This window comes from Volvox carteri (genome assembly GCF_000143455.1).
Source record: "Volvox carteri f. nagariensis unplaced genomic scaffold VOLCAscaffold_92, whole genome shotgun sequence".
Taxonomy (NCBI): domain Eukaryota; kingdom Viridiplantae; phylum Chlorophyta; class Chlorophyceae; order Chlamydomonadales; family Volvocaceae; genus Volvox; species Volvox carteri.
In genome coordinates this window covers 262,736-289,656 of record NW_003307635.1, presented here as the reverse complement: position 1 = coordinate 289,656, position 26,921 = coordinate 262,736, and the positions used below count along the sequence as shown (strand labels likewise).

Here is a 26,921-nt window from a genome sequence, read left to right as displayed (position 1 = left end):
CCTGTAACTGCCGCTGCGCGGCCCAAGCCTTACCACCACCGGCTGCTTCGCCGGCACTGTTGACATTGGCCGTCCCCCCCCGGACTGAGGGGGCGCCGATGGAGCTACGGGCATGGCGCAAGACGACAGGCCGAGGGGATACGGATGGCGCAGCTGGTGCAGCCGCCAGCCCCGATGAGAGGTAGCCACGGCTGTCGCCTGCGCCGTAGCCTTGGCCGTGGGCATAGCCATTTCGTCCCATGCCCGATGGCATTACGGGAGCAGGCCCGGTGCGTGTTAAGGCAGCAACGCCACCACCGCCGGGCCCGGCACCTGTGTAACGGCCGTTGCCTCCAAGCAGCATTGCCTCCAGGCTGTCCGCGAAGGACCGCACTGTGTCGCTGCTGCCGTCGTTCTCCGTCTCGTCAAGGCCGCTGCCGCCGGGCACGCTGCGCAGCCCGGCTGCAATGCGCATGCTGTCGCGTGCGTGAGCGGAGCGGCTGGCCTGCAGCCGCCGCGCCTGCGCGGCGGTGGTGGCAAGGTGGCTGCTGCATTGGCTGAGGAAGGCCGTGCGCAGTGCGGACATGCTCGAATGGGGGCCCCGTGCACCGCCTGTGCCGCTGTTGCTGCCACAGTCGCGTGTACCGTCATCCGCAGCCCTAGGGTTAGCGGTGGTGGCAGCCGATGCAGCCGTGCTGTCTATCGTTCGGCGCCGCTCTCCAAGACACGAACCGCCCTGCTGCTGCTGTCGTTGCTGCTGTTGCTGTTGCTGCTGCTGTTGCTGCTGTTGTTCTTGCTGCTGCTGCTGTTGTCGTTGCTGGCGTGGGAAACGCTGCGGATCGTCATTCTGGTGCCGCTGCTGCTGATCGATATGCGGGTGCGGATGCTGTTGCTGCGGTCCTATCATTGCGTGCGCGCAGCTGGAAACGAAGGCACTACTGCGTTGGCTCGTAGAACGGGAGCTTACGGTGGTAGAGGGTTGGCGCGACAAGCTGGTGTAGCTGCGCATCCAGGACGTTTGCCGTTCCGGCAGCGCGCCCAGTCCATCGCCGTAGCTGCTAGCCCCGCCGCCGATGTCTAGCTGCCAGTCGCCAACGCTGCCAACGTGCACGGGAAAGTGCACACAGGCCCTAGGTCCTGCGGCGGGGCCGGGACCCGCAGCAGCACCTGCCATCATGGCGTGTACGCGGTACATATCCGTGCCAGGCGCCGGCAGATCCTGGTCCGCGCCACCCCCGGGCAGGGCCTTGCAAACCTCCGACGATAGGAGACGAGGCCAGGGCGATTGGCGCATTATCAGATGCGGCTGTACGTGAGCTTCCTGACTGGGGACAACTTGGTACGGTGGTTGTGGTTGCTGTTGTTGTTGTTGCGGTGACGGCGGCAATAAAGGACGTTGTTGCTGGTGTTGGTCATGGTAGTGGTGGGAATGGGCGGGGTGGTGATGGGACGTTTGGTACTGTGATTGCAGGTGCTGCACACCGGCCAGACAAGCGGCACTGGAAAGGAGCCGTGCCGTGGGCGCCGTCGCCGCCGAGGGCAATGCGCCGACGGTGGTAGGCGAGGCGGCGCTTGTCGCTTGTGTCAAGCTAGAAACTGACGGGGGGCTGCCGCGGCAACCGGTCTCAGTGCCGCAGATAGACATTGAGGGATCGATGCAAGGGGAGTTGGGGACGCTGCTGCGTGCGAAGAGCTTACTGATCATTTGCGGGGCCTTGCCGCCGTGAAGCTCGAAGCCGAAATTGGACGATGTTATCTGTTCGGACATGCGGTATGGCGGCACCTGAGATTGCGACCGTGCGCGGCTAGGGTCGTAGACCTGGGACACGTGTCCAGTAAGCATGTCTGATGCATGAGACGCAAGTGGCATGTGCTGCCACTTGGGCTCCCCAATCCCGCAGCGCCCGCCGGTGGCCGTGGTGGTAGTGGTTGACGCCACGGTGGCGACACTGTGCTGCTCGCTCTGCGACAGCTCCATGTACGACCCGCTGGTGCTGTCGCCAGCGCCGCCGATGGTGGTCCCCGCCGCCGAGGCCGCCAGCGCCGCCAGCCCTGCTTCGTCCAACAGCAACCGAATGTCGGCGGCTGGCAGCGGCAGCGACCAAGGTGACTGCAACGATGATGACGACAGCTGGGGTGCGAACGAGTCCTCGCCGGCTGATGCCCCCCTTGCCTGGGCCAGGAAATCCTCCCCGGTGCTTCCGCTGCGTTCCGGCAGCTGGGAGTCTTGCTGCGTCAGGCCGCCCAGAGTGCGCCGCGACGTCAGCGGCTGCGGTGCCGCCAGCGGACCCAGGTGCACCCTGAAGAACGCGTGCGTGCGCAGCTGCTCCAAAGTGGGCCGGGCCGCGGGGTCCACCACCAGCAGCCGCGACACCAGGTCGCGTGCTTCGGGTCCCAGTGCCACCTCGTCCGGGCCTGGCCAACGATAGCGGCCCTGCAGGATACGTCCGTAGGTTGTTTGCGGTATGCCGTCCTCGGCGGCGACGCTTTCGCGCCCTGCCGCTGAGAACGGCGGCCTGCCGACCAGCAGCGTGAAGAGCACCACGCCCAGCGCCCAGATGTCCACTTCCAGCCCGTAACCGTGCTGGCCCGGTCGCAGCACCTCCGGCGCCATCCAGTTAAGTGAGCCACAGGTGGAGCGGCGGCGGCAGGAGGGCGTGGGCAGGTGACAGGCCAGGCCCAGGTCGCCTACCTTGACGGTGCCGTCGCGGGCCAGGAACATATTCGACAATTTAAGGTCGCGGTGCGCCACGCGGCAGCCGTGGAGGTGATCCAATGCGGAAGTGACCTGAGGGTGTTCGGTGGGTGCATGAGTTCAGCGGCGGTCCTCCCCGTCTGTGCCCAAGGCCAAAGTCTGATAAGGCAGCGGTCGTTTCTCCGTGCCCCATTCTGCACCTGGGGGCAAAGTGACGGTATCGCAGTGTTTGGCCAATCCATCGAATACGAACCCGGACCCGGATCCGCGTAAGGTTTGCCTGTAAGCGTCATGAAGTGCCGCGATCTATGTGCCCCTTGCCGAAGAGGCACCCACATCGCGCACGCAATCGCACCTGCCATAAAATGTGTGCCGCCTGCAACTCGCTCATCCTCCCGACGTGCTTCAGCAACTCGCTTAGCGTAATGCCTACACGCCGTGCACGATGTGTGAGGGCACCCGCGTGCAGGGAAGACGGTTTCATTAGACGAAATATCTTTGGTAATGCCAGCATTTCTCAGGACGCCCTACTAGTGTAATTGAACACAAGTGCAAGGCGCTATACAAACTTCTTGCTTTGAACCCAAGACGGCAGCTGAACAGTGTTTTGAGCTCAGAGGAATGCCGTGCAGCAGAATCCCGGGCACACGCCAAGAGCAGGGGAAAGGACAGGATAGAGAAGGCACCCAGCCCGACCAGCCCGACACCTCACACGGCCGGCAATAGCACTATCGCCACCACCACCCCACCGGCACAAGGTCCCACGCAGGGGCACCTCAGCCCTTACATAGGGGACTCTCCGTCTATCCCGCAGGCAACCCTAACACCCCTTCCCTCCGGGACCCCTTTGTGGTCTCACAGCACAGCTCCTGCAGCAGGTACACATTATGTTCGTCCTGGAAGGAGCCCAGGAATGTGACCACATGCGGGTGGTGCAGCAGCTGGTTGATGTCGATTTCGTTCTGGACCCGCCGCAGCTTGTTTGCATCTGCCAGGGAGCTCAAAGGCAGAACCTGGGGCCGTACCGACATAATAACCGATGGCCGACAGCCCACGGGGCGCGGGGAGTGGGGAAGGTAAGGTAAGAGGAAGGCACAGGCTCCATGGCATTGGCTAGGGGAGGGCTGCGGACATGGCGCAGATTGGCGGGTGCGGTCGTCTGGCGATATGGTACAAAGGTTGGACGCCCAATACAGGCCAACAACAATCCGCTGAATTCCTTGTGTAGTGCATAGGAGCAACATGGGTAATGTCGGACAGGGCGTGCAATAGACCGCCCGAATCCCTCCATCCGTGCCCACGGCCAGCACTGCTGGGCAGTGAGGGCTCACCTTTGCAGCCATCCTGCATCCGTCCGAGATACGCTCAACTTCGTATACGGCCGCAAAGCCTCCATAACCGAGAAGCCTACAGTGACGCAAGTGAAATTGACCAGCGTGGTGCAAGGATGCCATGGTCGGTGGAGTTGGGTACGGTTGTGGCATATTGAGATTCCAGGAGACACCAAAGCCGGGCCGTTCGAGCACCAGTTTGCGTAATACAGAACAATTGGATATGGGGATAAAGGATATGCGGACCTAGCCGGGTCATAGTCATGCTTTGCCACGTCGCCACCCGGGGAGAAGATAGGCAAGCATACAGTCTTGCCTGTGCTTGGCGAAAGACTCCTGTTCGCCATCGTCTGCGTAATGAATAACTGGGGGGCAAGCCTGCGGCAGCGGCGCAAAAGGCTTGCTTTCATGCGGCCCAGAGCTATTCCTGGCGATAAAGTCCGTGAAGTAGTAGCCTGGAGACTTACAATAACAGGCCGCCTCCTATGCATGGCGTACTGCTGGCTCCGGACGTTGAAACTGAAGAATGCCTAATCCCTTAACATCCCGAGTCCGAGGTAGAGGGCGTGCCTACCCATGGCAGGCAGCCCAAGCATGCAACCCTTTTATTTTCCACTCTTGTGGCTGAGAACAACACGCTTCAGGTTAGGCCAACTACAAATTATTTACAAGGTAACGGTTTCATGTTTTTACTCCTTCCCGGGTACCTTCAGGCACATGCATATGAGCGCAAGCTCTTAACCTAAAGTTCGCTGCATGACACCGGGAACTTTCAGTCCCAATCGTGCTGCCGTACTAAGTCTTGAACCTGCCCCTTACCCTTCTTCTCCCATTTCCCCAGTAAGTTGACACTTTCACTCTGATTAGTAGAGCTCGCAGCCATGGTGCACGACCTAGACCCGCTCGCGGTAGCGCGAGACCTGTTTCCGGACATGCCGCCAGGCTTTCCTTTTGAGAACTTTGAACTTGAGGAGCTGATCTTGCCAAGTGGTGACGATATGGGGATAAGGAGCGATGACGATGACATAAAGGAAGAGGATATCCAGACTCAGTCAGGCTTTGGATCTTGCCTTGGTGAGGGCGGCGGCTAATCAGGCGCAAGGCTAGGCCTGCCTTCTACAGCACGCTTATATACTTTCATGGGTTGCAGTGATTCAAAACTTGCCCAAGGCGCCGGAGGAGAAATATGAGAAGCTTATGACCGTTGTTCGGACCATCGCGAGCAACATGGGGGACGTGCGCGAGAGTAAGTGGATTCGTGACGAAATTAAAAAACTATCACGAGTGTCTTTGTGTGCTTTCCCGATGAGGGGGTGGGCTTTTCAGCTGTTAAGGGCGGCGCAGCGGGATTTTCGGCGCGCTTACTGAAGCTTTTGCGCCTTACCATCACAGATGGCATTTACATGCCACTTGACGACGCAACGAAGTTAACGAAGGGTTTTGCGTTTGTGGAGCTAACCCGCAAGGAGGTAGGAGTCGGGCGCACTGGTTGGCAGGTTTGCCCCGTTCGACTCGACTTGGCGTAAGGGACCCCCCCCAGCGCCTATTAACTTCGTGTGTACATCGGCATAGGACGTGGATGCGGCGCTTCTGAATGAGCGCTTTGCAAATGGCTATCAGCTGGACAAGAACCACAAGCTGAGCTTCTGCCGCTTTGATGACTTCGACAAGTACGCGAAAGTGCCGTACGAGTACGTACCACTTGAGCAAGTCCCATACAAACAACCGGTGCGATAATTGGGCAAGGGATTTGCTCAGTGCGCTTGCACAGCCTGGTACGTTACGTTCCTTCCGGAGACGACCACCCCTATGCTTAAACCACCCATCGCCGGTCAGCGGACATCAACCGCACGTGACGGAACGCAGAGTGGGCCCCGGAAGTGGCCGTTGATCCAATGGCGGTCAGTTAATGTGGCAGCTTGACTCGTCCTATGGCATGGCAGTAAATGGTTTACCAGGCCCGTGCTATAATATTGCCAAAAGCAGCAGCATGCATGGATAGTAGCAGCAGGCAGCGGCGACGACGGTGGTGGCCAGCCATTTCTGCAGTGCCGTCCAGCATACTCTAGCAGCGCTGGCATGGTCTCAATGCGGGAGGGGGTCGTTATGCCAGGCCTCGGACCGGTTCCAGCCCCTCAATCTATAACAAATTCATGTTATTGCTTTGGAATACCATGGTAAAAGAAGTTGCTTGCCGAGTCAGGAGTGGACGACTCAGACTGGCAGTCGATGTATCCTACATTGCTTCAGGACAGCTTTTCACATCACATGATAGCTTCTGGCAGCTCATCTCCTTTGGCGTGAGCTAAGCTCCGGGCCTTTCGCAGCTCCGAGCACCGCTTTCCATTGACATTTTCTCTTAAGAAGTCAATTCTGGGGTATAAGCTACCTCCTGAACCGTATCCCGGGTGCTGTTGTTCCCTGGGCTGCGCACATCCACGGCGGCCTTGCGGCTGCTGACTAGCAAGCTGTGGTGGGGATTAGGGGATGGATTGTGGCGGCGCGTCGAATGTTGGGTGGTTGTGCTAAGATTGGATTGCATGTGCCCCCTTGCGGGCGGATGAGGCGGGAAGCAGGGATACGGGGCAGTCATGCAATTAGCCGCCTGGCGGCGTCTGCAAAGTTGTACTGTCTGTCGTATCGCCCCGGACAGGGTGGGTACTGCCTTGCATTGCACAGACCCCGCTGAATGGAGTAAAGCACACGCTGCAGCAACAATAACACTGCTGCAACAGCAACACAGCTGCAGCAGGTGCAGTCGACACGCTGAATCTATTGCCACAGCATGTTCGAATTGCTATGAGGCAAGAAAATGAACTGTCCTTTTTTGCATCGGAATGATGTCCGTGTCGTAATGGGTGTATTGGCGCGTCCTTGGTATCGTTTTGTGGTCTGCGTGACTTGGTCACGGTCAGCATTTCGGGCAGTCATCCAGATGCTCTGTACGCGATGTGGTTCAGCTCCTGTTCCTGGCGTCCTGTGAATCATATGGCATGCCAGGAAAAGCAAGCTAAGCTAGCACCGTCGCGTTCGCATTTTCCTGCTCGCCTCACGGGCCGCTTTCGCACCCCCCTCAGGAGAACTTGCACAGCTGGCTGGCCGACAAGCTGGGCCGTGATCAGTACGTCCTGCGGTTTGGCGACAACACGGTGGTGTGCTTCAACGACGGAAAGCGCAGCCGCGCTGAGGTGGCCTTCCAGCGCGAGTACTGGACGGAGTCGTTTGTACAGTGGTCTCCGCAAGGCACCATGCTTTCGACGATGCACAGACAGGGCATGGCAGTATGGGGTGGGCCGTCCTTCGCCCGCCTGAACCGCTTTGCTCACCCCAACGTGCGGCTCATTGACTTCTCACCCAATGAGAAGTACATTTTGTCGTACACCAGCCACGAGCCGGTCACCGCTCGGGACTCGTACACCATCCTCATCAACATCTGGGATGTGCGATCGGGCAAGCTGCTGCGCAAATTTGAGGGCCCCGTGGACGAGTACGCTGTGGGATCATCTGCAGGGCCCAACGGCGCACTGAAATGGCCGGTCTTCAAGTGGGCCGGTGGCCGGGATGATCTATACTATGCCCGCCTGGGCCGTGGCAGGATCTCAATCTTCGAGTGCCCCCACATGGGCCTCCTGGGCAAGGAGTCGCTCAAGCTGGATGGCGTGCAGGTGCGGCAGAGGGGCCACATCGCCCTAAGGTTGGATGCTGCGCTGGGTTGAGATGGGGCGCCTATGGGCCACTTGGCTATCCCTGGTTGTGCGCTTGCACGGGACACGGCCTGGGCGGAAATCAGCTCGGCTGGCGTGCGCGTGAAAACTTCAGATGGCCATAGGATATAGCGCACAGTGACTATGTTTGCAGTTGGGGAATGAATCGACATGTAGGAGGAAGTGGCGTCATGACGGATTTTTTTGTTTGGTCCAGTCCTCAGTTGCGCTCGGAACGACAACTACAGGGCTGGAGGGTAACAGACAACTCAGCTTACCGTTTGTTTTTTCGTATGTACATGGGTTGCACTAGTTCTGTTCTCTGACTTGGAAAATTGCCTGCAGCCTGCTTAACTTTCTGACTAGGTAATGCTGTTGACACAAAGTTACATCATCTTCGTCATAAGCGCGGTTGTACTGTGTTGGATAATGTGGTGATGCAGGATTTCGAGTGGAGCCCCTCGGAGCCGCTGCTGGCCGCATATAGCGCAGAGCAGGGCAACCAACCAGCGCGCATCGTTCTGATTAAGCTTCCCGAGCGTACAGAGATTCGGCAGAAGAACATGCTCAACGTCAGCGGTGAGTAGAGAGCACTACTCGGAGCGCTTCACTGGGGAGCACTCGATTGAGACAAGCTTGATGGGCCTCTGATGGAATTAAGTGTTTAAGAAGGGGGCTAGTTAGGATGCTAGTGTCGGTGTGCCGTCCTGCGGTTTCCTGGGCCCCCAAAGCCCGGTCTGTTCACATGACCCGTGCCGCCAGGGCCTGCTGCATGGCAGCGCAGCTCATGACAGCTGTTCACGGTGGAGCTTTGGTACCCAGTTTCGCTCCAGTCAACTGCTCGGAAACTTGGCCGGCGGTCCGTTGCAACCTGTCGGCCAGCTCATACTTCTGCTGTTGAGCCCGTGCCTCGCAATGGATAGCAGCCGGCAGTTCTTCAGGATGCCTCTCACCTGTTTTCCACCCCTCGGGCTGTGTTCCTTTCGCTTTCCGCAGACGTGAAGCTGTACTGGCACCCACAGGGCACGTACCTGGCCGTCAAGGTTGAGGCCTGGACCAAGACGAAGAAGTCGACGACGACGAGTTTCCAAATCTTTTGCGTCAAAGACAAAGACGTACCCCTCGAGGTGCGTTGCCATGCCTTCCGCCCTCCACGCGGTGGTAATGCCCTTTGTAAATGTTGGTGGGAGCGCTGGTGAACGGTGGTTTGGGCTATAGCGGGCTCCCGGTGAAGAGCGCGTATCGTCATGTAAGGGAAGCTCCACATGGAATACAACCATGTGTCATGTTTACGCCCTAGTAACACCATGCCACAGTATTGAGCGGCGCGATACAAGAAGTAGGCCCACGCGCATGGCCCGCTCCGTTCTGTCTTTAACGGGAATTTACTCCTGACGGTCAACCCGCCTTCCCCATGTTTTATCCCAAGGTATTTGAGCTCAAGAACAACAAGGAACGTGTGCTCAACTTTGCGTGGGAGCCCAAGGGCCACCGGTTCGCCGTAGTGCATGGAGACGGGCCCCGCCCCTCCATTTCGTTCTTCACGATGCGTGACGAGAAGAGCCGCCTAGGCGTGCGCGAGCTGAGTGAGTGTGGCCGGGGAACAGCGCGTTATCGGATGGAAACCGGGGTTACGCCGAGCGGATGGGGCATGGCATGCGACGGCCAGCGGTTTGTGCCTGCTCAGGGTTCCGCGTCAGTCCCAGCGTCCCACCTTGTCGTATGGTTGCCAATTATTAGGATTAATGAAATATGCGCCATGCATGTTATCGGTCAGTCTTTTCCCCAGAGCCGTGCTTCTGCAGCCCTTGCTTGCATGCGCAATCTGGGTATTGATTTGTAGCGACGCTGTATAACCGAAATCCTGTTGGATTTCCTCTCCCCCCAATCCCCGGTTAGAGTTGCTGGACAACCGCGCCTGCAACGCCATCAGCTGGTCGCCGCAGGGGCGCAACATCGTGTTGGCGGGGCTGAAGAATTTCAACGGGCAGTTGGAGTTCTTCAATGTAGACGAGATGGAGACCATGGCCACGGCGGAGCACTTCATGGCCACGGATGTAGAGTGGGACCCCACCGGCCGCTACGTGGCGACAATAGTGTCGCATGTGCAGCAGATGGAGAATGGCGTCAATGTCTGGTCCTTTGCCGGCCGGCTGCTGTACAGGTGCGTGCGGTGGCTGAAGCGCCTGCATAACTTGTGCGCTGTTTGGCAATGCTTGGGTTGTGAGGTGCCGTGCAGACGTCTTACTCTATTCCAGGTCTCGGCACTTAGGCGGGCAGGGCGCACTCTTTGCCCGAGGTTTTCCCTTGGCGACCCATTATGTATTGTGCTCTCTTAATCCAATCTTTTTGGACTCCCTACAGCACGCAACGCGACAAGCTGTACCAATTCAGCTGGCGACCGCGCATGCCTAGCCTGCTGCCTCCGGAGAAGGAGGCGGAGATTGCCAAAAACCTCAAACAGTACTCGAAGCGGTACGACGAGGAGGACGAGCAGCTGATCATGCAGGTGCGTTCAACGCTGCATAGTGGTTCATGTTCGCGCCAGTCTAACCATTCGTGTATCTTTAACCTAGGTGCTTTGCAGTATTGATGTCCCAGTAGGGCACCTCTCTGAAAGCCTAGGTCGCGTGGCGTTGCTTTGCTTTTAATGCTTTCCTGGTTTGTTGCGCATCGTCGCGTCCATTTGGGGTGGCGTATCAAGCTCCCGCTGTGACTGTAATGGATCGTTGAATTGCTCTTTTTTTATAATTTTGCGTGGTAAGATCCATAATCCCTTGTTTTTTTATTATCAATAAGTGAATTGGCAATAATCATCCGGAAGGTGTCACGTGACCGTGACTTGCCACTTGACGAACCAAGACCACCCGCCTCTGCGCCCTCCGCACTACTCTTCCTCCCCTTCTTCAAGGCCGACGCCGACGTGCTACACGAGCGTCAACGTGCGCTGGACGATTGGAAGGTGTACGTTGAGAGCCGCCGCGACTACGCGGCACTCCAGCTGGACTTCAAGCGGGAGCTGTACCGACATCGCTTTGCGGAGAAGGAGTTCCGCATCGAAAAGGTTTTGGTGGAGCAAGTCGTTGACGTGAAGGAGGAGCCCTACAACACCAAGTAATCAGACGGCTGCGGTGCAGCAGCTTTTCCAACAACCAACAGGATGCTTTTGACTGTAGTGCTGAGGCCAAAATTGGGGTTGGATAAGCGAAAGCCGCGTGAGAGGGTACGAGCGTTTAGACTGTGCCCAGGGTGGTGGCTCGATGGCGGCACAGGCTGGTGTGTCGTGGCTGCGGGGCGTCGGCGGCGGCACTCGGGTTCAGGGACTTCGATGTCGCATGGTTGAAGCGATGTTGAACCCGCCACATGAGCCGAAAGGCGTAAGCGCCGTAGACGTATGCCGGCCACGTCCACGCTTTGGCGTGTGCGCGACTGTTTTAGCTAAATGGGTCGCTGGTCGAATGAATGGTGGAGGAGTGGGTACTGACCGGGGAGACGCAGGTGCACAGCATACGGGGCAGTGGCGTTCATTGCAACTCGTCGTTTTTACGCTATGTACGGCATGTTTGTCTCTTATCATTGGCGTTGGCGATCAGACGCTGAGTGCTCAGTTAGTACGGTGGTGAACCGTGTCTCGGTGAGATTGACGCGGGATAGGAGGGATGGGACCGGTACGCCGTGGGAAATGATGATAGGACACAACAGGCTTTCCTGCAGGGTGTTGGGGGTGCGAATACTAGTGAAGCAGCTGCGTCCTTTCAGACAGAATGTAGTCATTTGTTTCCAAGGCGTTGACGTGGACGAGCACGTTACAGGCGGACTTCTAGCGGGTAGATTGGTTAGCCACATGATATGCGTGTTGTGCGCAAACGCAGGTGCACAAACTACGTTCAGGGCCTCCAGCTCAAGTGAACTGGTGTTTTTTGACATTATTGCAGGACGTTGTAAAAATTCCAACTTTGGTATTTTTTGTCTGAACCCTTTCTTCCAGAAGCATTCCAACCTTGTGGCTGCATTTCACAAACATCCAGAGCGCACTCTGCAGTTGAATATTTGATCAGGAAAAATGCTTGGTTTCCGTCGAGCTGCGTCGGGCAGCTTCACTCGCAGTGCCCCGGGTCGGCCATTGCCGATGCGCGGTCTACCACTACTGAAGACACGTGCATCTGGGGAGGATGTGCCACCAGTCACACGTCTCACAGCAGAGGATGCGTGTAAACTTTTGGATGTGAGCACCAATGCAAGCTTTGAGGAGATTCTCCAGGCGAAAAATCGGAAGCTTGCAGCTGCTGATGGAGACATGGATCAGGTAATTCAGAAAGACAAAAAAATTCCGTTGCTGGGTTCCGCGGGGTTGGGCAGGGCGGCTTTGCTGTTTGAGCTCGGATGTTTGCTAACTTGCGCTCGGATGAAGCTGCATGGTGACGAGTTGAGGTATTGTGACAGTATTAGTGAGAAAGTTTTTAATCCCAAAGAGTACTCCTGACGTTTCTTGCAAGGCATAGGAGACAAGGGAGACACAGGATTCTCCCGGACAAAAAACAGGCGGGTTAGCTTCACCCTTGGGACCCCTCTTGCTGTCCCCTCGCTTACATGTAATCCCTCTTTGGAACCGGATTCCAAAAACCCTCCATTTCCTTTCCAGGTTGTGGAAATCGAGAGCGCATATGGTACGGCACCATGGGGGGAACACTTGGATCTAGCAGCGAAGGGCACCATGCCTGTTAAGTAAGGGAACTTGTCCAATGTGCTTCCAGAGCTCCCCACGAATGCAGCTGAGGGTTTGGACGGCGAACCTGAGCCAAAGGCAATATGAACGCAGTGACGCGTGTTACACGCGTGGCATGTACGTCTTGCGTCCCTAGTGTTCGCGGACCCGGGTATTAGCAGTCACGCAGCTGCGGCATACCCTGCCAGGTGCTCCGTCACCCCGGCTGGAAGGCTCCACGCCCAACGCCGTCCGCACCTGCGCCTGCATGCAGACATCCTCTTCATGCGTAGCATGAAACGACGCATCACCGGGGAGCTGGAGGTATCCACCAGTGTGCGCTATGCCGACGTGCCGTCGACACCAAAGCGCGGCGCCGCCGCAAAAGCAACGGTACGCCTGCCGGCCGGCGTTCCTCGGGCAACCAAACCCGTTATCACCCTGCCTCCCCGTGTGTCGGTGTGTGTGGTTCAGGTCCCTCTTTCCTGGGCCGGGCCCTCCACTATATGCTCTGTGGTCCCTCCCTTATAAACCGCTAGCATCCTGGCTGCTTAAACGTGTGAATTGATTTTTCTTTATGTCCATCTAGTTGCCTGCTTTCTTTCCCACCACATTCCACTCCTTGACGCATACGGGTGGCGCTTTTACCGCGATCCGTCTTCGAAGATCCGTCTTCGTTTTTCGGTTTCCGTTTTACTTTTGTGCTGGATTCGTCCTTATTACTTCATATTATTGCGACTTCAGTGCATCAGCTATGTCCATTCGGTTTCCTGTGCGCAAGGAACTGTAGGGGACCATGTTGCGCCACCGTCGGGCACCGTCCTTACCATCTCTTGATTGTGCCAAGCGACTAAAAACCGCCGCCTCCTTGACTCTCCCTTGGGCGCTTTCTGCGCGCGTGTAGAAGCAAGTTGGCGGCATGAGCGGGGCCGCCCCCAAGGTATCCCCACTCAAGCTCCCGGCGGGGGGGCTGCCCGTGGGAATCTCTATGCCCGCCAATCGGCAGGTGGCGCTGGTGCAGAGCGGCGTCTTTACCGCACTCGGACTGTGGGCCCTAGCGCAGGTAGGTGCACCTGTCGCGGGCGGGGAACACTGCGGTCACTGCAGTGCAGTCCCTCGCATTCTTTTCTTCTCGGTCCTGACACGCCACTTCGCGCCTGCTGATACCGCCCTCTTCCCCGGCGCTCCGACTCGGCTCTAAAACACGGCTTTGGACAGGCGCTTCTGGAGTCTCCCGACGCACAGCTGGCTGACACGGCGGGGCTGCAGATGGCGCTGGCGCTGGGTTACTCCGTGTATAGCCTTCGGGAGAACAAGCGGATGGAGCTCGGTGAGTGCCGGTGACCCACCCGCTTCCGCTGATAGGGGACGGGATGTCTGGTGTATAGCTTGACCATTGGGAGGTTCATCCCGGGGCTCATGGCGGGAGTACAAGTTTTGGTTGCGGGCCGGTCGGGATGCAAGACGCGGCATGGTGTGATTGGAAACAACCCGCTTCATCATGTACGTACGGGCTTCGTGCAATCCTTAGCCGATTGGCATTTAGTATTTATGGCTCACGGTCTTATATATCCCGCTTTGGAGTTATACTTGCGGACCATGCCGCATTTGGGATGGAGTATTGACGAGGACTAGGGGATTTTGCTTCTCGGTGGGAGGACACAGGGCATGAGCGGAGGTACGGCACAGGGAGCGCCGTTCCGCTGTACCTTTCCAAGGATTAAGCGAGCGCATTTACTATGCTCAAGAGACGACTGTCCATGGCCGTCCCACGCCACTGATTGTAACGGGCAGGGGCCGCTTGCAGCTCCATATGTTTTCTTCGCGACCACCATCTTGGCTTGGACCGTTGTAGGCTGGTCCACGCGGCGCTGTAACACTTTTTGCCATACCCCTTTCCCTTGTGATGGTCGTCTCACCAGGTAAGGCGGCCGCCTTGACTTTCGGCTGCCTGTTCGCCGGAGCGATAATTGGGACGGGCATCGAGAGCTGGCTACGAGTGGACATCGTCCCCATTGGAGTAAGGATCGGTGGGCTGAGACGCAGGGGAGGTATAGGATGAGAGGTCATCCTCTATCACCCCTGAAACCGAGGCGTGAGCACGGCCAAGATCCGCGAGAGCAGCTGCGGCGTTTGTTGGCTTCGTAGTAATTACCATTAACATGTTGCCACCTCCGTGATGGAACCACAAAGCCAAAGGTGCTGCCCTAGCTGCGCTCACTTACACGTCTTGCCAATGGTTTCGCCCACCGTGCATTCACACTCGATGGGCCATGACTATGGCTTGTAATGGAGGTAGAAAAACGTTTTCATCGTTTCTTTTGTCCCTCCCTGGGCCCGTCCCGCAGAACTTTGGATCCCCGGGTGTCTTCGTGTCGGAGGTGAGCTTGCTTTTCACAGGAGTTCACAGTCGCACCGTCCGGATTGGCAACACTTATGCTGGTTAGGCCCCCCAATTTTGAAGCTAGGTTGCCCTTAGCACGTCTTAGGGTGTTTTTGCACACCTCCGCTTCCTTTTTCGCGTTGCAGCTTGCAGTGGATCATCTTACGTAACACTTGCCGCATTTCCTCCTCCCTAATAGCATGCGCGTTGCTGAGTACATGTCAATGCCCTCACCTCGGCGTGTCCGTTTATTGGCTGTGGGAGGCATTCCCTAACGCAGTACAGTCATTGCCGGGAGCTTCCTCAGATTTATCTTGTGCTGTGTATGTTCTCATCTGCTTCGCTCAAGCCTTCGTTTCCCTATCCCCTGCATCCGTGCATCCCGACCACACCACCGCTTTGTCTTTGCATCCCTATGCGATTCGCGTTGCTTGCGCCGCCCTGTGTTACTAGATTAACCTGGGAAGTGCGATGTTCTCTGGCACTTTCCTTTTACCTGATCGGTGCGCCTGGCTGCCCGTTTTCGCGGCACGTGATTCTCTTCTCGACAGGTGGTCATAGTCCTTGTGGCAATGGGCTGCATCTTCCTTGTGTGAGGGAACGGTGCCCACTGCGGATTAGCCGCCACACGGGAGCTGGTTAGACCGTAAGGCAGCCAGGTGGGAATTATGAGAGCTTATATTTCCAATGTGTGAAACATCGGCTGCAGGATGTGGGGGGGAGTGGGGTTGTAAGTTGTTATCTTATGCAGCGGGGGTGCTGAGCGAGTCGCCATGGGCTCGGCAGCAACAGTAGGGACTCACGGCCTTCTTTTCCTTTATCTGTGGTGCTAATCGTTCGAGTGTGAAGTACAGGATCAAGAGCATGCAGGAGTGCGTGTGCGGACATTGAAATATGTATCATGCTATTATCTTAGGTTTTGATGCAAGGTGACGATCGTCAGCACTATCTGGCAGAACGCTGCGTGTGTAAACGCTTTGCTCGTTTGATTTGCGATGGACTTCATGAAGTTTTAGGTGCGGATCGATTTTTCAGAGGGAGGACGACGCGGCTGGAGCGGGGGTTAAGCAACCTACGTTCATGATCGCCACCTGCTTTGCAATCTAAGTCGTGGCGGCGAGTGTTTTAATTATGGATGGGACGCCCTGCTGTTTCGGACGAAGCTGTTTTGGGCTGGGCTGTTTCTTTCCTTCGTTAGGCTTCGTAATACAGCACAATGATAAGGACCAGTGCGCGAGGTTTGACACAAGATACCTGATTTAATGTGCGCTATATATAATGCATGGTTTGCTGGCAGTTGAGATGCAGAACTCTGCTTGGGCGTAGTGCTCTCAGGGGAACACAATATCGTTCCGTATGGATTTAGACGGAGCAAGACAGTAACTCGTACGACAGCTCGCCTGAGCTATAGGAGAATCGGTAAGGGAGCACTATGTATCCATCCTCTGCACATCCATGCGTCGGGCGGTCACACAATTCCTGCAATATAAAATTACAAACGGCATACGTATCTCTTGACGACGGCTTGTCTCGATGGACTGCCGAATGAAAGTGAGCCGCTCACCACACATTACTTCAAGATTGAGCTTCATTCGAGGCGCGTAACCCGAACATGAGGCTTGGGTTTCCAATAGAGACTCGACCGAGACTGGCCTGTCCGTTGCAACGCACGAATAATTGGTAGTACAGTTAAGCCCTAACCCACTCAACAGCAAAATTAGAGGGCAGTCGGCCGAGTTTGCCAAGGTGACGGGCTGTGCGCCGCCCGCAAAAGTCGCATAAGAAACAGGTTTCAACACGTCAAATCCAAACACCAGATCGAGACATAAAACCGCATACACAAGTAAGAAAAGTGTACTTCCTTAGCCTATGCCAGGTCCAATGAGCCATTCCCCGACCCGGGATGTTTCCTTTATGAAGGAGCAGACACCCATGGCCATAGCAAAAGCGACGTGTCCATGCCCGCATTTCCACAAGCCAAGCGACTAGAAGCCTTATGGCGCCGCTATCGACGTACACGCCATGTAGCTACCGCTAGCCGCAATTTAGATGAAGGAATGAGGGCGCACTTCTTCAAGCAACACGCGGGTTCAGGTAAGCGGGACAGGCAACCCTACACACAACAGACAGCACCTGTACATGCTGCACAACAAACTGCTCGTTATGCCACACCACCCTTGTGCATGTTCCCCCAGTATTAGTGCGTTGAATCGCCCACGGGATCTCCCGGTCGCAGGTGCCCCCACTCGGAACAAAGTAACCTACAAATGTGTCTTAGACACGCCTCACGGAGACACAGCACGTGCACGCAGCTCCGCCCACCCTCCCCAGCCCTATGCAGACACTTGCCCATGCCACAGCCTCGTGCATCCGGTCGTAACAAGTCGCTCCGGGCAACAACTAAAAACCAAACGAATGCTGCATAGGTGACCCAGCTATCGCCAGGATGGTGCACAAGCACCATTCTGGAAAGGTGAAGTGCAGCGCAGCGCTGCACCCCATTTACTAGTAATATTTACGCCACCCTTCGGTCATGAAACCGTTCCGCTAGTGTAAGCCGGTCCAAGGTTACATAGGCCGCTGCTGCTGAGCTGCCATTTGCTGCCGCAGCATGGCCGCGTAGGCCGCGCGGCGTTGCTCCTCCTGCCGATTTGTCTGTCGCCGGCGAAGCTCCTTGAGCTCCCTGCACGAGTGCACAAAGCACAGAATAATACATATTTCATTCTTCCCGTCATGCTTAAATGGCCCCAAAATCTTTTCACTGTGAGCCGTGAATGTGCCAGGCTGAGCTGGAATACAAGAGCTGATCGACACTTTGACAAGAGCATCCCAAGGCAAAGCAGAAACAGTAGGTAAGACCCCTCCTTACTTGCAGCGTGGCACCGGACAGTCCGCCCGTGTACAGCTCTTAGCGTGAAGGTTAAGCAGACACCACATCTTCTTGCACAGCTGGCAGCCGCCCGTAACCTTGGCCTGGCATTGTACCGCGTGCTGGAATAGCTGTTTAACCTTGCGGCAGCTGTTGCTTCCACACGCGGGGTTGTGGCAGCTGCAAGCATGGACGAGCAGCGCCAGCGTCTTTTGCAACTGCTCGTTCCGCTCGCGCCGCTCCGCCTCCGTAAGCCGCTGTCGGGTCTCGTCTAGCGCGCGCTTGTGCGGCTGCATGGGTGGGAAGGTATATCGCGCATCAGTTTCAACCGTATGGTGTTCGAGGACGATGCAGGACGCATAATGCACGTGGACAAAACGCCATTGGAGAACTTGTCACAGGCATGCCAGACGACCACTGGACCGACAGGGCACGGCAGTAATTTTACAGACGCTATCCAAGTCCGTATGAATGGGTTGCCAATAGGAAACGATACCCACCACGACCGGGTGCGCATGGCCAACGTTGAACTTGCAACTGGCGCACATATCGAAGTCCGAGCAGACGGTGCAGCGGAAGCCCATGCCGGGCTCAATCTCGGCATTGCAGACATTGCAGCTGCTCGCAAACGCCGGCGAGTGCGGGTTGTGCAAATGGTACAGCACCATCATGCTGCTGTGCTTGGCACGCCGCAACGTGTCGAACTGGTAGTGATTGCCTTGGCACAGTGAGAGGAAGGACTGCGTGGAGGATAGGGGCAAATGCGCACGAAGGTGATGCATTACGGCTTAGGGGAAGAAGTTAATATGGCGGACGCTATACGACCGGTTCTGCTCTAATCTTCCACGCATCACTCCAGGCTTTCCACAAACACGCGTCTCGTCAACTCCGAGAGACATACCTGAGGTACAGGTAATTAAAACAAACGGGTACAGGTAAAGACGCGCCAAAGACCCTCACCCTTTCATAGCAGATGTTTACAACCGCAAATTGCTTACGGAGCACTACTGTGTTGGGTCCAGTGTCGCGCCGCGCACCCTTACGAACCTGTCTCGTCTCAAAAAACTCGCTCTCGATGTCCCCGTCCGGATCGCGGTCCCAGATGTGCATTTCCTCCAGCTTCTCCACAAGCAAGTCGTGCGGCTGCACGCCCGCCGGTAGCCGGAGTTGCTGCGCCGTCAGCACCCGGTTTTCCTCGTCACGGAAGCAAGCCTCGCAGATGGTCAACGAGGAGACGGTCCCGGACGGCACGGATGGGCCACCACCCTCCAGCTTGATGCCCTCAAACTTGCGCTCTGCAGCAGCCTTTGGTGGCGTCGCACCGGGCGGTACACGGTACCTGCCGGATCGCAGTGCAACGGCAGCCACCACCGATCCGCAATTTAGGAATGGGTATCAGAACGTTGCTTGCCAGATGACTCCTATTAGGAAAGGATGTCACGGTGACGACTCGGACTGGATGTCCGGACGCTGGAGCGTGCACGAGTGCCTACATGGCCCCGCACTCTGAACCTGGATTTAATCCACGCCCTATATGTTAGCGTGCCTGTAGTGTCGCGTAAAACTGCAAGGCAAGACCGGGCCCGACAACCCGAGCCACAACGGACAGCACGACCCACCGGTAAACAACGTTGGGCCCCCGGATGTGCGTCCGGCAAAAGGTGCAGGGCTGCTGCATGTGAACGACGATGAAGTCCTCCCGCATATTGCCCCCAAGGATCTCCCCCAGTCGAGACATTAGCTGCTCGTCCGTAGTCGCCGGGCCGCCGCCATAGCGTTTGCCCTTGGACCCCGCCTTGCGGCTGGGCACCACGGCGCCGGTGGAGCTTGTCGCGCCCTTCTTGGGCCCCTTTCCGCCCCGCTGGTGGTCCGCGATGGTTGCGAGCTGATTCTCCGCCTCACCTGCAGGCCACCAAGTGGGACCCATGACCGCAGCCAGGACATCTAGCGCATCTGCCCCAAGTGCCAACCACATAGCATGTTGAACATGGGGCTAGCAAAACCTACTAGTTTCTTCCGCAAAACCGTAAGACCGTTAGTTTCGTCGTTGAGGTCTACGCCGAAATCTGTAAGTTTTCTGAGTATTTGCCGAGAGCGTACTCGGTTGAATGTCGTTGGTGCGTACGGCTGGACCGTACAGGGCTAGAGTAAGTCGCAGGAGTGCGACGGAAAGAGTAGTTTCGCGAGTTCATAGTCTCCGTACTGATAAGTTTCCGCTGCAGCTTCTGCCTAATCTACAGGCTTCAGAAGCAGAGTCGCTCGGTACCCAGGCTCGCCCCCTCCCACGGAAGCAAGCACAACTTTCCTGCCTGCAGGTACCCCTCCGTCTGTACGACCCCTAAGCGGTAAGGCAACTACTCAAGAAAACTCTTGGAAATAGCATTGCACTCGTCTCCTTGAACTCAACCCCGTTCACGAAAAGCAAAGCCCAGCCAACAAGTGATTGCAAATTGATGAGCGTACAAAAGTACGCAGGAGAGCGCGGAGTTTGTGGATTAGCATCTCGATATGATATGCAAAAACGATGAAGCAACATCTCTTTGCCCCTTACCTGGCCAGTAGTCCCCTTCCATGTAAGGAATATAAGTGGCGCTGCACTTTTCCATGCGGTGGTCTCGCCCGCCCTCGAAGTATGTGTCCCAGAGTGTTGAAAGGTGCACCACGATGCCCTCCTCGCGCGCCTGCTTCAGCATGTCGATGTACCACATGCGCAGCCGGTCCGAACGGGGCGTCTTTTGCTTGCTTGGGTGGCAGTACAGGATGTAGTCGTCGCCCTGCATGGTCGCCATCAGTACGCAAAAGTTCAGGACAAGGAAAATTCGTTATGCCATGTACGCAGACCGACACCACGCCGTGCCGCTTGATTGCATAGCGACGTCACTCGCACAATAGGAGGACACCTATGTAGGAGTTACCAGCATCGCCCCGGTCACCGTCGGGCCATCGGTGCAGCTCTATCAAGCATAAATAGGGGCAAGCAAGCCGACAGCGGTTTTGCACAGGCACGCACCTGCATCGGCGGGCACGCCCAGATGTACATCTGTTCGAAGCCCATGTTGCGGGTAAACTCGATGTATCCGATGAGCAGCTGGTGGTAGACGAAGGTGCGCAGCGACACGTTGGACCCGAGAGCGCAAGGGATTTCGGGACGGAAGTACTTGACGGAATCCAGGTACGATAAATACACCACGTTCGTGTTCGGTGCTGGACAGTCTCTACCGTACTCCTGCACGTACATGCAGAAGAGGCAGACGTCCACCCCGTCTAGGCTCTGAAAGAGCAACAAGACCTTCTGGCGATACTCGAACTCGGAGACATAGCCGTCCGGGGCAAAGGTCTCGTGGAACTTGGGTTTCACCTCGCACTTCTTTTTCACGCTGTTGATCATGCGCACCGTCAGCGGCTCGGGCGCTGGAACCTCGTGCGGCGCCTTCCCCTGAAGGCAGAAGTGGGAAGCTCAAGCCGTTAACACCGACACTTCCAGCGAGTGCCAAAGCCGACTAGACCACTGATGCGGTGGCCACCACTCGTCAACTGCAACAGGCGCGGCTCGTACGCAACAGCAGGATACTGGGCGACTTCAATTAACGCCTTAGACGCAACCTACGCTTCAAATACCGGATTGAATTGATGACCATCCCAGCTTGCTGAACAACGCAAGGCCGTGCAAAGGATGGCTCAGTCACCATTTGGCTGCGCCCCTCACCAGTGCCAGGCCAACCCGGGGCAACATCCACAGAGCCCACCTGCTGCTCTGCCCGCCTGATACGTTCACGCTCCAGCTCCCGATTAAGGCGCTCCGTAATCCACTCACTCAGCTTGCTCGTCGGCAAATCCTTAGCCTCAAGCATGGCCTGGGGCCGAATCTGTGGGACCAAAAGCAAAGCGGACGGGAAATGCAGCACCAAGTCAAGGCTCTGGTTTCATGACGTCAGCATGACGCTCCGATCCTCTGTCGCACCACCACATGGACAACATGGCATAAGTCAGTACTGCCTCGGCAATGACGCGACACTGCATTACCTCTGTCCGCTGTCGATGCCCGCGTTCGTAGCCGTAGGCGAGGCATTCGGGACATAGGTAGTGCACGTCGTTGTTGTTGCGGCCCTTGTTGAACATGCCGCAGATCTGATGCACCCAGCCCTCGCAGTGGTCGCATTGCACCCAGCCCTCCTCAATTTCGTCATCATTCTTCCGTTTCTACGGGCGCCAAGAGTTTAGAGTAGCAAAGGTCAGAATTATGATTCATTGGTTCAGTTGAAACCAATGCAGCGAAACCCCTTAACAGCCATCCCACGCATCCAGCTACTACGCTACGTTTGGCACTCATACTTCACTACCCTTAATTGCCGCTTAAATGCAACATCAGCTGCTGCAACAAACGCGGATCCCTTGGCACCGTTGCCCAATATCTGTCCGCCATGAGGGATTTATAACTTAACGCCAAGCTGTGCCCACAGCATCCATCCATGCCACAGTGATGTTGACGCTGAAGGCACGGCCCCGCGTCGCATGTACGCTTACCACTAAATCCGTCTTCTTTATTGCTACGCCCTCCACCAAGATGCGCTCCCCTTTCTGGTCGGTGAAGCACTGGTGGCAGAAGTACCCTTTCAAGTCGTTCCCGTGCTCTGGAGGTGTGCTGTAGTAGATCTGCCCACGCTTAATTTTGAGACCGCATGACGAGCAGTAGATGACGGGCGGCTCGAATGAAAGCTTTGCCAGCAAGCAGACCTACGTGTGGCAGGCAATAAGAGGCCGACTTTGCTACAGCTGAAGCTGATAATTGAAGAAATTATCCCCGCGCTATGCCAGACCGCCGTTCCCCTTCCTAATAGCGCCCGGCCGACTGAAAGAAATATCTTTTCCCTTTAAAAGACGACTATTTCCATAACGCTTTCCTATTGCCCCGCCTAGCTGCGAGGACCCGGCCAACGACCCCGTTACACGTTACGACGTAAATTCGACGCCTACAGTTCCTCAACTCAACATGGCGGATGGCCCATACATCGTAACCTTGCACGCAGGAATATTCGAGCTACCATAGCAACATCACTTACCTTGCACGCATCCTCCGGATTCATGGGCGGCGGCTGCTGCTGTGCTTTCTGCGTCACCGCCGCTGCCCGTATCAAATCCACATGCACACGGATCTGCTTTGCGTCGAAGGTCTCCAGCAGCGATGTCCCCGTATTCTGAGCAGCGTGTTAGGCCAGGGAACAACCGACGTCAGAAGGTTCCAAAGCCTCACGCACGGGTGAGCGTATAATGGACCGACACATCGGGCCAAACCCAGGCGCACGCAGCAAAGTCTATGCATGTAAGGTAAACTGCTTACCTGCCGCAACACATCCTCGGTCTTAGGCCGCTTGGGTGCCGGCTGCTGCGGCTGCGACTGCTGTGGCACCATGGGCTGCTGGCCAGGCCCCTGCGGCTGCGGCTGCTGCATGGGCTGCTGTAAGGGGTCGCCCATGCCCATCCCCATGCCGCCCGGAACCGGCACCATCCTGCTCACACCGTCCAGGCTGGCCGACCCCATGCCCCCCACGTTCATCATTTCGTGTGGCCGCTTCTGGCCCCCGAGGCTGTTGGCGTTTAATCGCATCACCTGTGGGATTAAAGCGTGGACGGGGAAGTCATGTTTAAAAGCCCTCCATTTTCATTGCCGAGACCTAACGCAGAACCCAGTCCATGGCATACGTCGCTTATGTTTATGATTCATGACCCGCCGCTGGCGTCAAGTGTATGGCGTTATCTGATTAGGTTCATACCGTACCTGCTGTTGCTGCTGCTGTTGCTGCGGTACCATACCGTTGGGCATCATGTTAGGCTGCCCCGGCATAAATGGCCCGCCAGCTCCCTGCTGCTGTTGCTGCACCTGCTGCTGCTGTTGCTGCTGAGCTGCTGCCGCTTGCTGTTGCTGCTGCTGCTGCTGCGCTTGCTGCTGCGCTTGCTGTTGCGCCTGCTGCTGCGCTTGCTGCTGCTGCGTCGCCTGTCGTGTCTTCTTCACGTAATCCTTCACGGGCGCACAAATTGGACACTGCGATGCCTGCAAACGCCACGCAGTTGCAGGGAGGTGGAAAACGTATTAAGGATGCACCCTCAACCCTTCCCCTCAACCGAACACCGCAACATGTTCTATGCCCGCGTCATAACGTACCCACACAGCCCGATACGGATACGGCAAATTACGAAGTACAAGGATACTGGGGGAAAGCGCACCTGGCACTTTTGGTGGTGCTTCAGCAGCTCTTTGGAGCTCGTACACCGCGGGTAGTCGCACTGCGCGTTCTGACACGATAGGATATGGGCCCACAGCTGCTTTCCGAACTTGCACTGCGTTTTTAGCTGGCACTCTTCCCCAGGGGCCCGGCACTTCGCGCAGTGCCTCAGAAATAGCAACCAGCGCTGCTGCTTCTGCACGTACTGCTCCTGCACCTTAGGGTTGATCTCCTCGGGCATGCCTGTACGGAAAGAAACTCCCTCGGACTCATGCGTATGCGTGAACGCAAACCGGGTCGGTTTGCCACTAAACCCACCATTAAGCATTCCAGTGGTATTGGACATCGGGTTCGGGCCCTGTCCCATTGGCCCCACCCCCGATGACGTGGCCGAGAATCCGGTGCCGGCGTTGCTCACGGGAATCATCCCGGGAAGCGTCGAAGCGCCGTTAGTGATGCCTCCCACAGGCACCATCCCTTGCAGGTTGGGCCCCATCGTCCCCATACCTGCAAATGCGACCGTGATCAGATACCGCGTTCTGACGCAGTAAGTATTTAAGCATCTGCGGCAGTAAGCATCTTACCGGCATTCGATACAGCCTGCGGCCCACTGAAGTTCGCCATGTTGTTGAGCAACGGCGAGCCAGCCGTGTTGATCCCAGGCATACCGGGGTTCAATGGAACCATTCCGCCGTTGGGCACCATTCCCCCGCTCGGCACCATTCCCCCGCTTGATACCATTCCCCCGCTCGGCACCATTCCGCCGCTCGGCACCATGCCCCCGTTGGGTACCATGCCGCTGTTGGATACCATGACGCCGTTCGGCACCATTCCCCCGCTTGGCACCATGCCGCTGTTCGGCACCATTCCCCCGCTTGGCACCATGCCGCTGTTCGGCACCATTCCTCCGTTCGGCACCATGCCCCCGTTTGGTACCATTCCTGCACTGGGCACCATGCCGCTGTTAGGCACCATTCCTCCGTTCGGCACCATGGCGCCGTTAGGAACCATGCCCCCGCTGGGAACCAAGCCGCCGTTTGGTACCATGGCGCCACTGGGCACCATGCCATTGGCCATAGGTATCAAGCCACTGGTCCCGCTGGTACCGTTGTTCGGCACGAAGCCTGCGTTTGGCATAGCCTGCTGTTGCGAAATCATGGCTGGTCCCGTCGCGAGCTGGCCTGGCAAGAGACCTGCGCAGCGAATAAGACATAAGACATCGCGAAGCGAACATGTTGCCAGACCCACGTACCGTTAATAGTCAGCTTGTTCATCGCCTGTTGCCCAGGTTGTCCCTGCATCAAATAACCAATTTACCTAAGAGGTTTTACATTTGGAAATAGAGTTCTACCAACGAACGCATCCTCACCCCAAGCAGCTGCTGAGTTGCGTTCCCGTTCCAGTCCCGCTGAGAACGCAAAAGGACAGGAGCACCATTGCTCATAACGCCTTGCGGCATCGCTGCGCCTGGGTTAAAGGCTGGGTTGCTGGCTCCCAGGAGTTGCGGGTAATGGTTACTCGGGTCGAGCTGCGGCATAGGCTGCGAAGGCACCATGCCTCCAACTTGAGGCATTTGGTTTCGCAGCGGGTCAGGCAAGCCCATGCCTCCGGCCAGGCTTCCGTTGTTCTGCATGAAGCCCTGTGTCTGCATGGGCTGGTTTGGGGGAAGCTGAAACTGCGGCGGCATGCCCGGCATTCCCATATTCATCATCCCTGGCATTTGCCCAGGAGGTGCAGCAGGCTGCTGCAGGCCAGCTTGCGGCATCGGTGCAGTCTGCAACACTCCTGCGCCGGGCTGAGCTGCTTGGTGAGGCCGGACAAAGCGCTTCGCGACGTCGTGTAACCGTTGTTCGAGCGTTTTTATATCAGTATACTCCTCCTGCAGCAATTAAGTGTAAAGGCCTCAGCGCGGGTCCCGGGCCAGAGTCTCCTCAAAGCTCTACTTGCCTTGCTATTTGCCGACCGATACAGCCCCTCCTCCAGCCGCTTAACAAACTCCGGCAGCTTGTTATTATACTGCTGTGTTGATGGCCTCTTTGTTTGAAATATTTGGAATCTGTGCGCGTAGAGAAGCACTCTCCGTCAACACGATGACCAGGGTCTTCGCGATACCGCGCGGACATACATTTGTTCGGTCATCATTTGACGGTCAGCAGTATCCGCATCCGATTGCCATGGCAGTCTGGCAGGAGCGGTAGATGTGGCAGAAACAGCTAGTGAGGACATTCTGTATGCCTGTTCTACCCCCACTGGGAACGCTAGGCTATCGGGCTATCGCATCAGTCCATTGTGTTTGAAAAGCAGGAAAAGATGTGCGAAGGGGTTTGCGAAGAAAACCAACGTACGCACTGGGAGCTCTGCGCATTCGGCAGGCAGGGTCCAGGTCCAGGGGGGCCAGCTCGGTGGTTGGACATTCAACCAACTTGAGACTACCGGTGCAACGACAACTACAAAAGGGGCCATACCTGTCCAATCTTTGGCAGTCTCACACAAGCGGGGTCCAATAGGGTGACGCCGTTACTTTGATGCGCTTTAGGCTCCGGCTGCTCGACGTTCCTTCCTGCTGAGATGTCGCGCCGTTCCGCATAGCAGCCCTGGATGATAGCCCACGCATATCCTAAGTTTTTTCGACCACACCGCTTCTATTTGGACAACTTTTGATGCCCGTCGGCAGCGGAGGTCTGCGCTTTGCCTGACATGACATTGCGCATACATTGAAGCGTGAGTACCCAGGAGAGAATTACTAGCTTACCAACACCACTGGACAGTATAGCTCTTAAACTGCTCGTTATGCAACTGAATGCACTTCATTATATCTCTGCGTGAAGGACAAGGCACTACACAGCACAGGACGCGACTGGGGAAGCTCCCTTTCGGAGAGGGCCCTGGACTCCGATTGGGTTGATGGCACCGGGCTGCGGGAAGAGGGAAAACCAATGGGCCCGCAGGGCAAAACACAGTGTCTAAGCCTGCCGTCTCTGACAGACAGGAGCCGGACTGGGAGCCTTTGATCCCGAGCAGCTGCTGCTTGTGA

General features: G+C 56.8%; 3 protein-coding genes across 3 annotated transcripts; 1 reads left to right on the top strand and 2 right to left on the bottom strand.

Annotated features, from left to right (window-relative positions):
• Nucleotides 1-2,281: 2,281 nt before the first annotated feature.
• VOLCADRAFT_69399 (uncharacterized protein) lies at nt 2,282-4,128 on the bottom strand (the record flags this gene model as incomplete). Its single annotated transcript, XM_002958341.1, has 4 exons — nt 2,282-2,767; nt 3,030-3,090; nt 3,518-3,687; nt 4,006-4,128. Coding segments are annotated over 4 exons (840 nt in total), but the record flags the coding sequence as incomplete, so codon positions are not given.
• A 761-nt stretch (nt 4,129-4,889) lies between these two features.
• Nucleotides 4,890-13,746, top strand: eif3B (eukaryotic translation initiation factor 3b). The gene is made up of 15 exons (XM_002958362.1): nt 4,890-5,079; nt 5,156-5,251; nt 5,398-5,474; nt 5,578-5,733; nt 7,083-7,670; nt 8,153-8,288; nt 8,706-8,836; nt 9,139-9,295; nt 9,609-9,873; nt 10,074-10,218; nt 10,621-12,015; nt 12,352-12,376; nt 12,689-12,807; nt 13,319-13,477; nt 13,633-13,746. Exons 1-11 carry the CDS (start codon nt 4,938-4,940, stop codon nt 10,825-10,827), a joined length of 2,100 nt encoding a protein of 699 aa, XP_002958408.1. The 5' UTR covers nt 4,890-4,937; the 3' UTR covers nt 10,828-12,015; nt 12,352-12,376; nt 12,689-12,807; nt 13,319-13,477; nt 13,633-13,746.
• A 2,527-nt stretch (nt 13,747-16,273) lies between these two features.
• Nucleotides 16,274-25,460, bottom strand: VOLCADRAFT_121714 (p300/CBP acetyl-transferase; the record flags this gene model as incomplete). The annotated part of the gene is made up of 18 exons (XM_002958340.1): nt 16,274-17,480; nt 17,667-17,956; nt 18,167-18,406; nt 18,714-19,005; nt 19,286-19,568; nt 20,218-20,440; nt 20,677-20,892; nt 20,926-21,102; nt 21,413-21,532; nt 21,690-21,866; nt 22,191-22,400; nt 22,727-22,861; nt 23,005-23,274; nt 23,443-23,715; nt 23,889-24,130; nt 24,472-25,080; nt 25,140-25,182; nt 25,257-25,460. The coding sequence occupies 18 exons, from the start codon at nt 25,458-25,460 to the stop codon at nt 17,366-17,368; spliced, it is 4,119 nt and encodes a 1,372-aa protein (XP_002958386.1). The 3' UTR covers nt 16,274-17,365.
• Nucleotides 25,461-26,921: the final 1,461 nt, after the last annotated feature.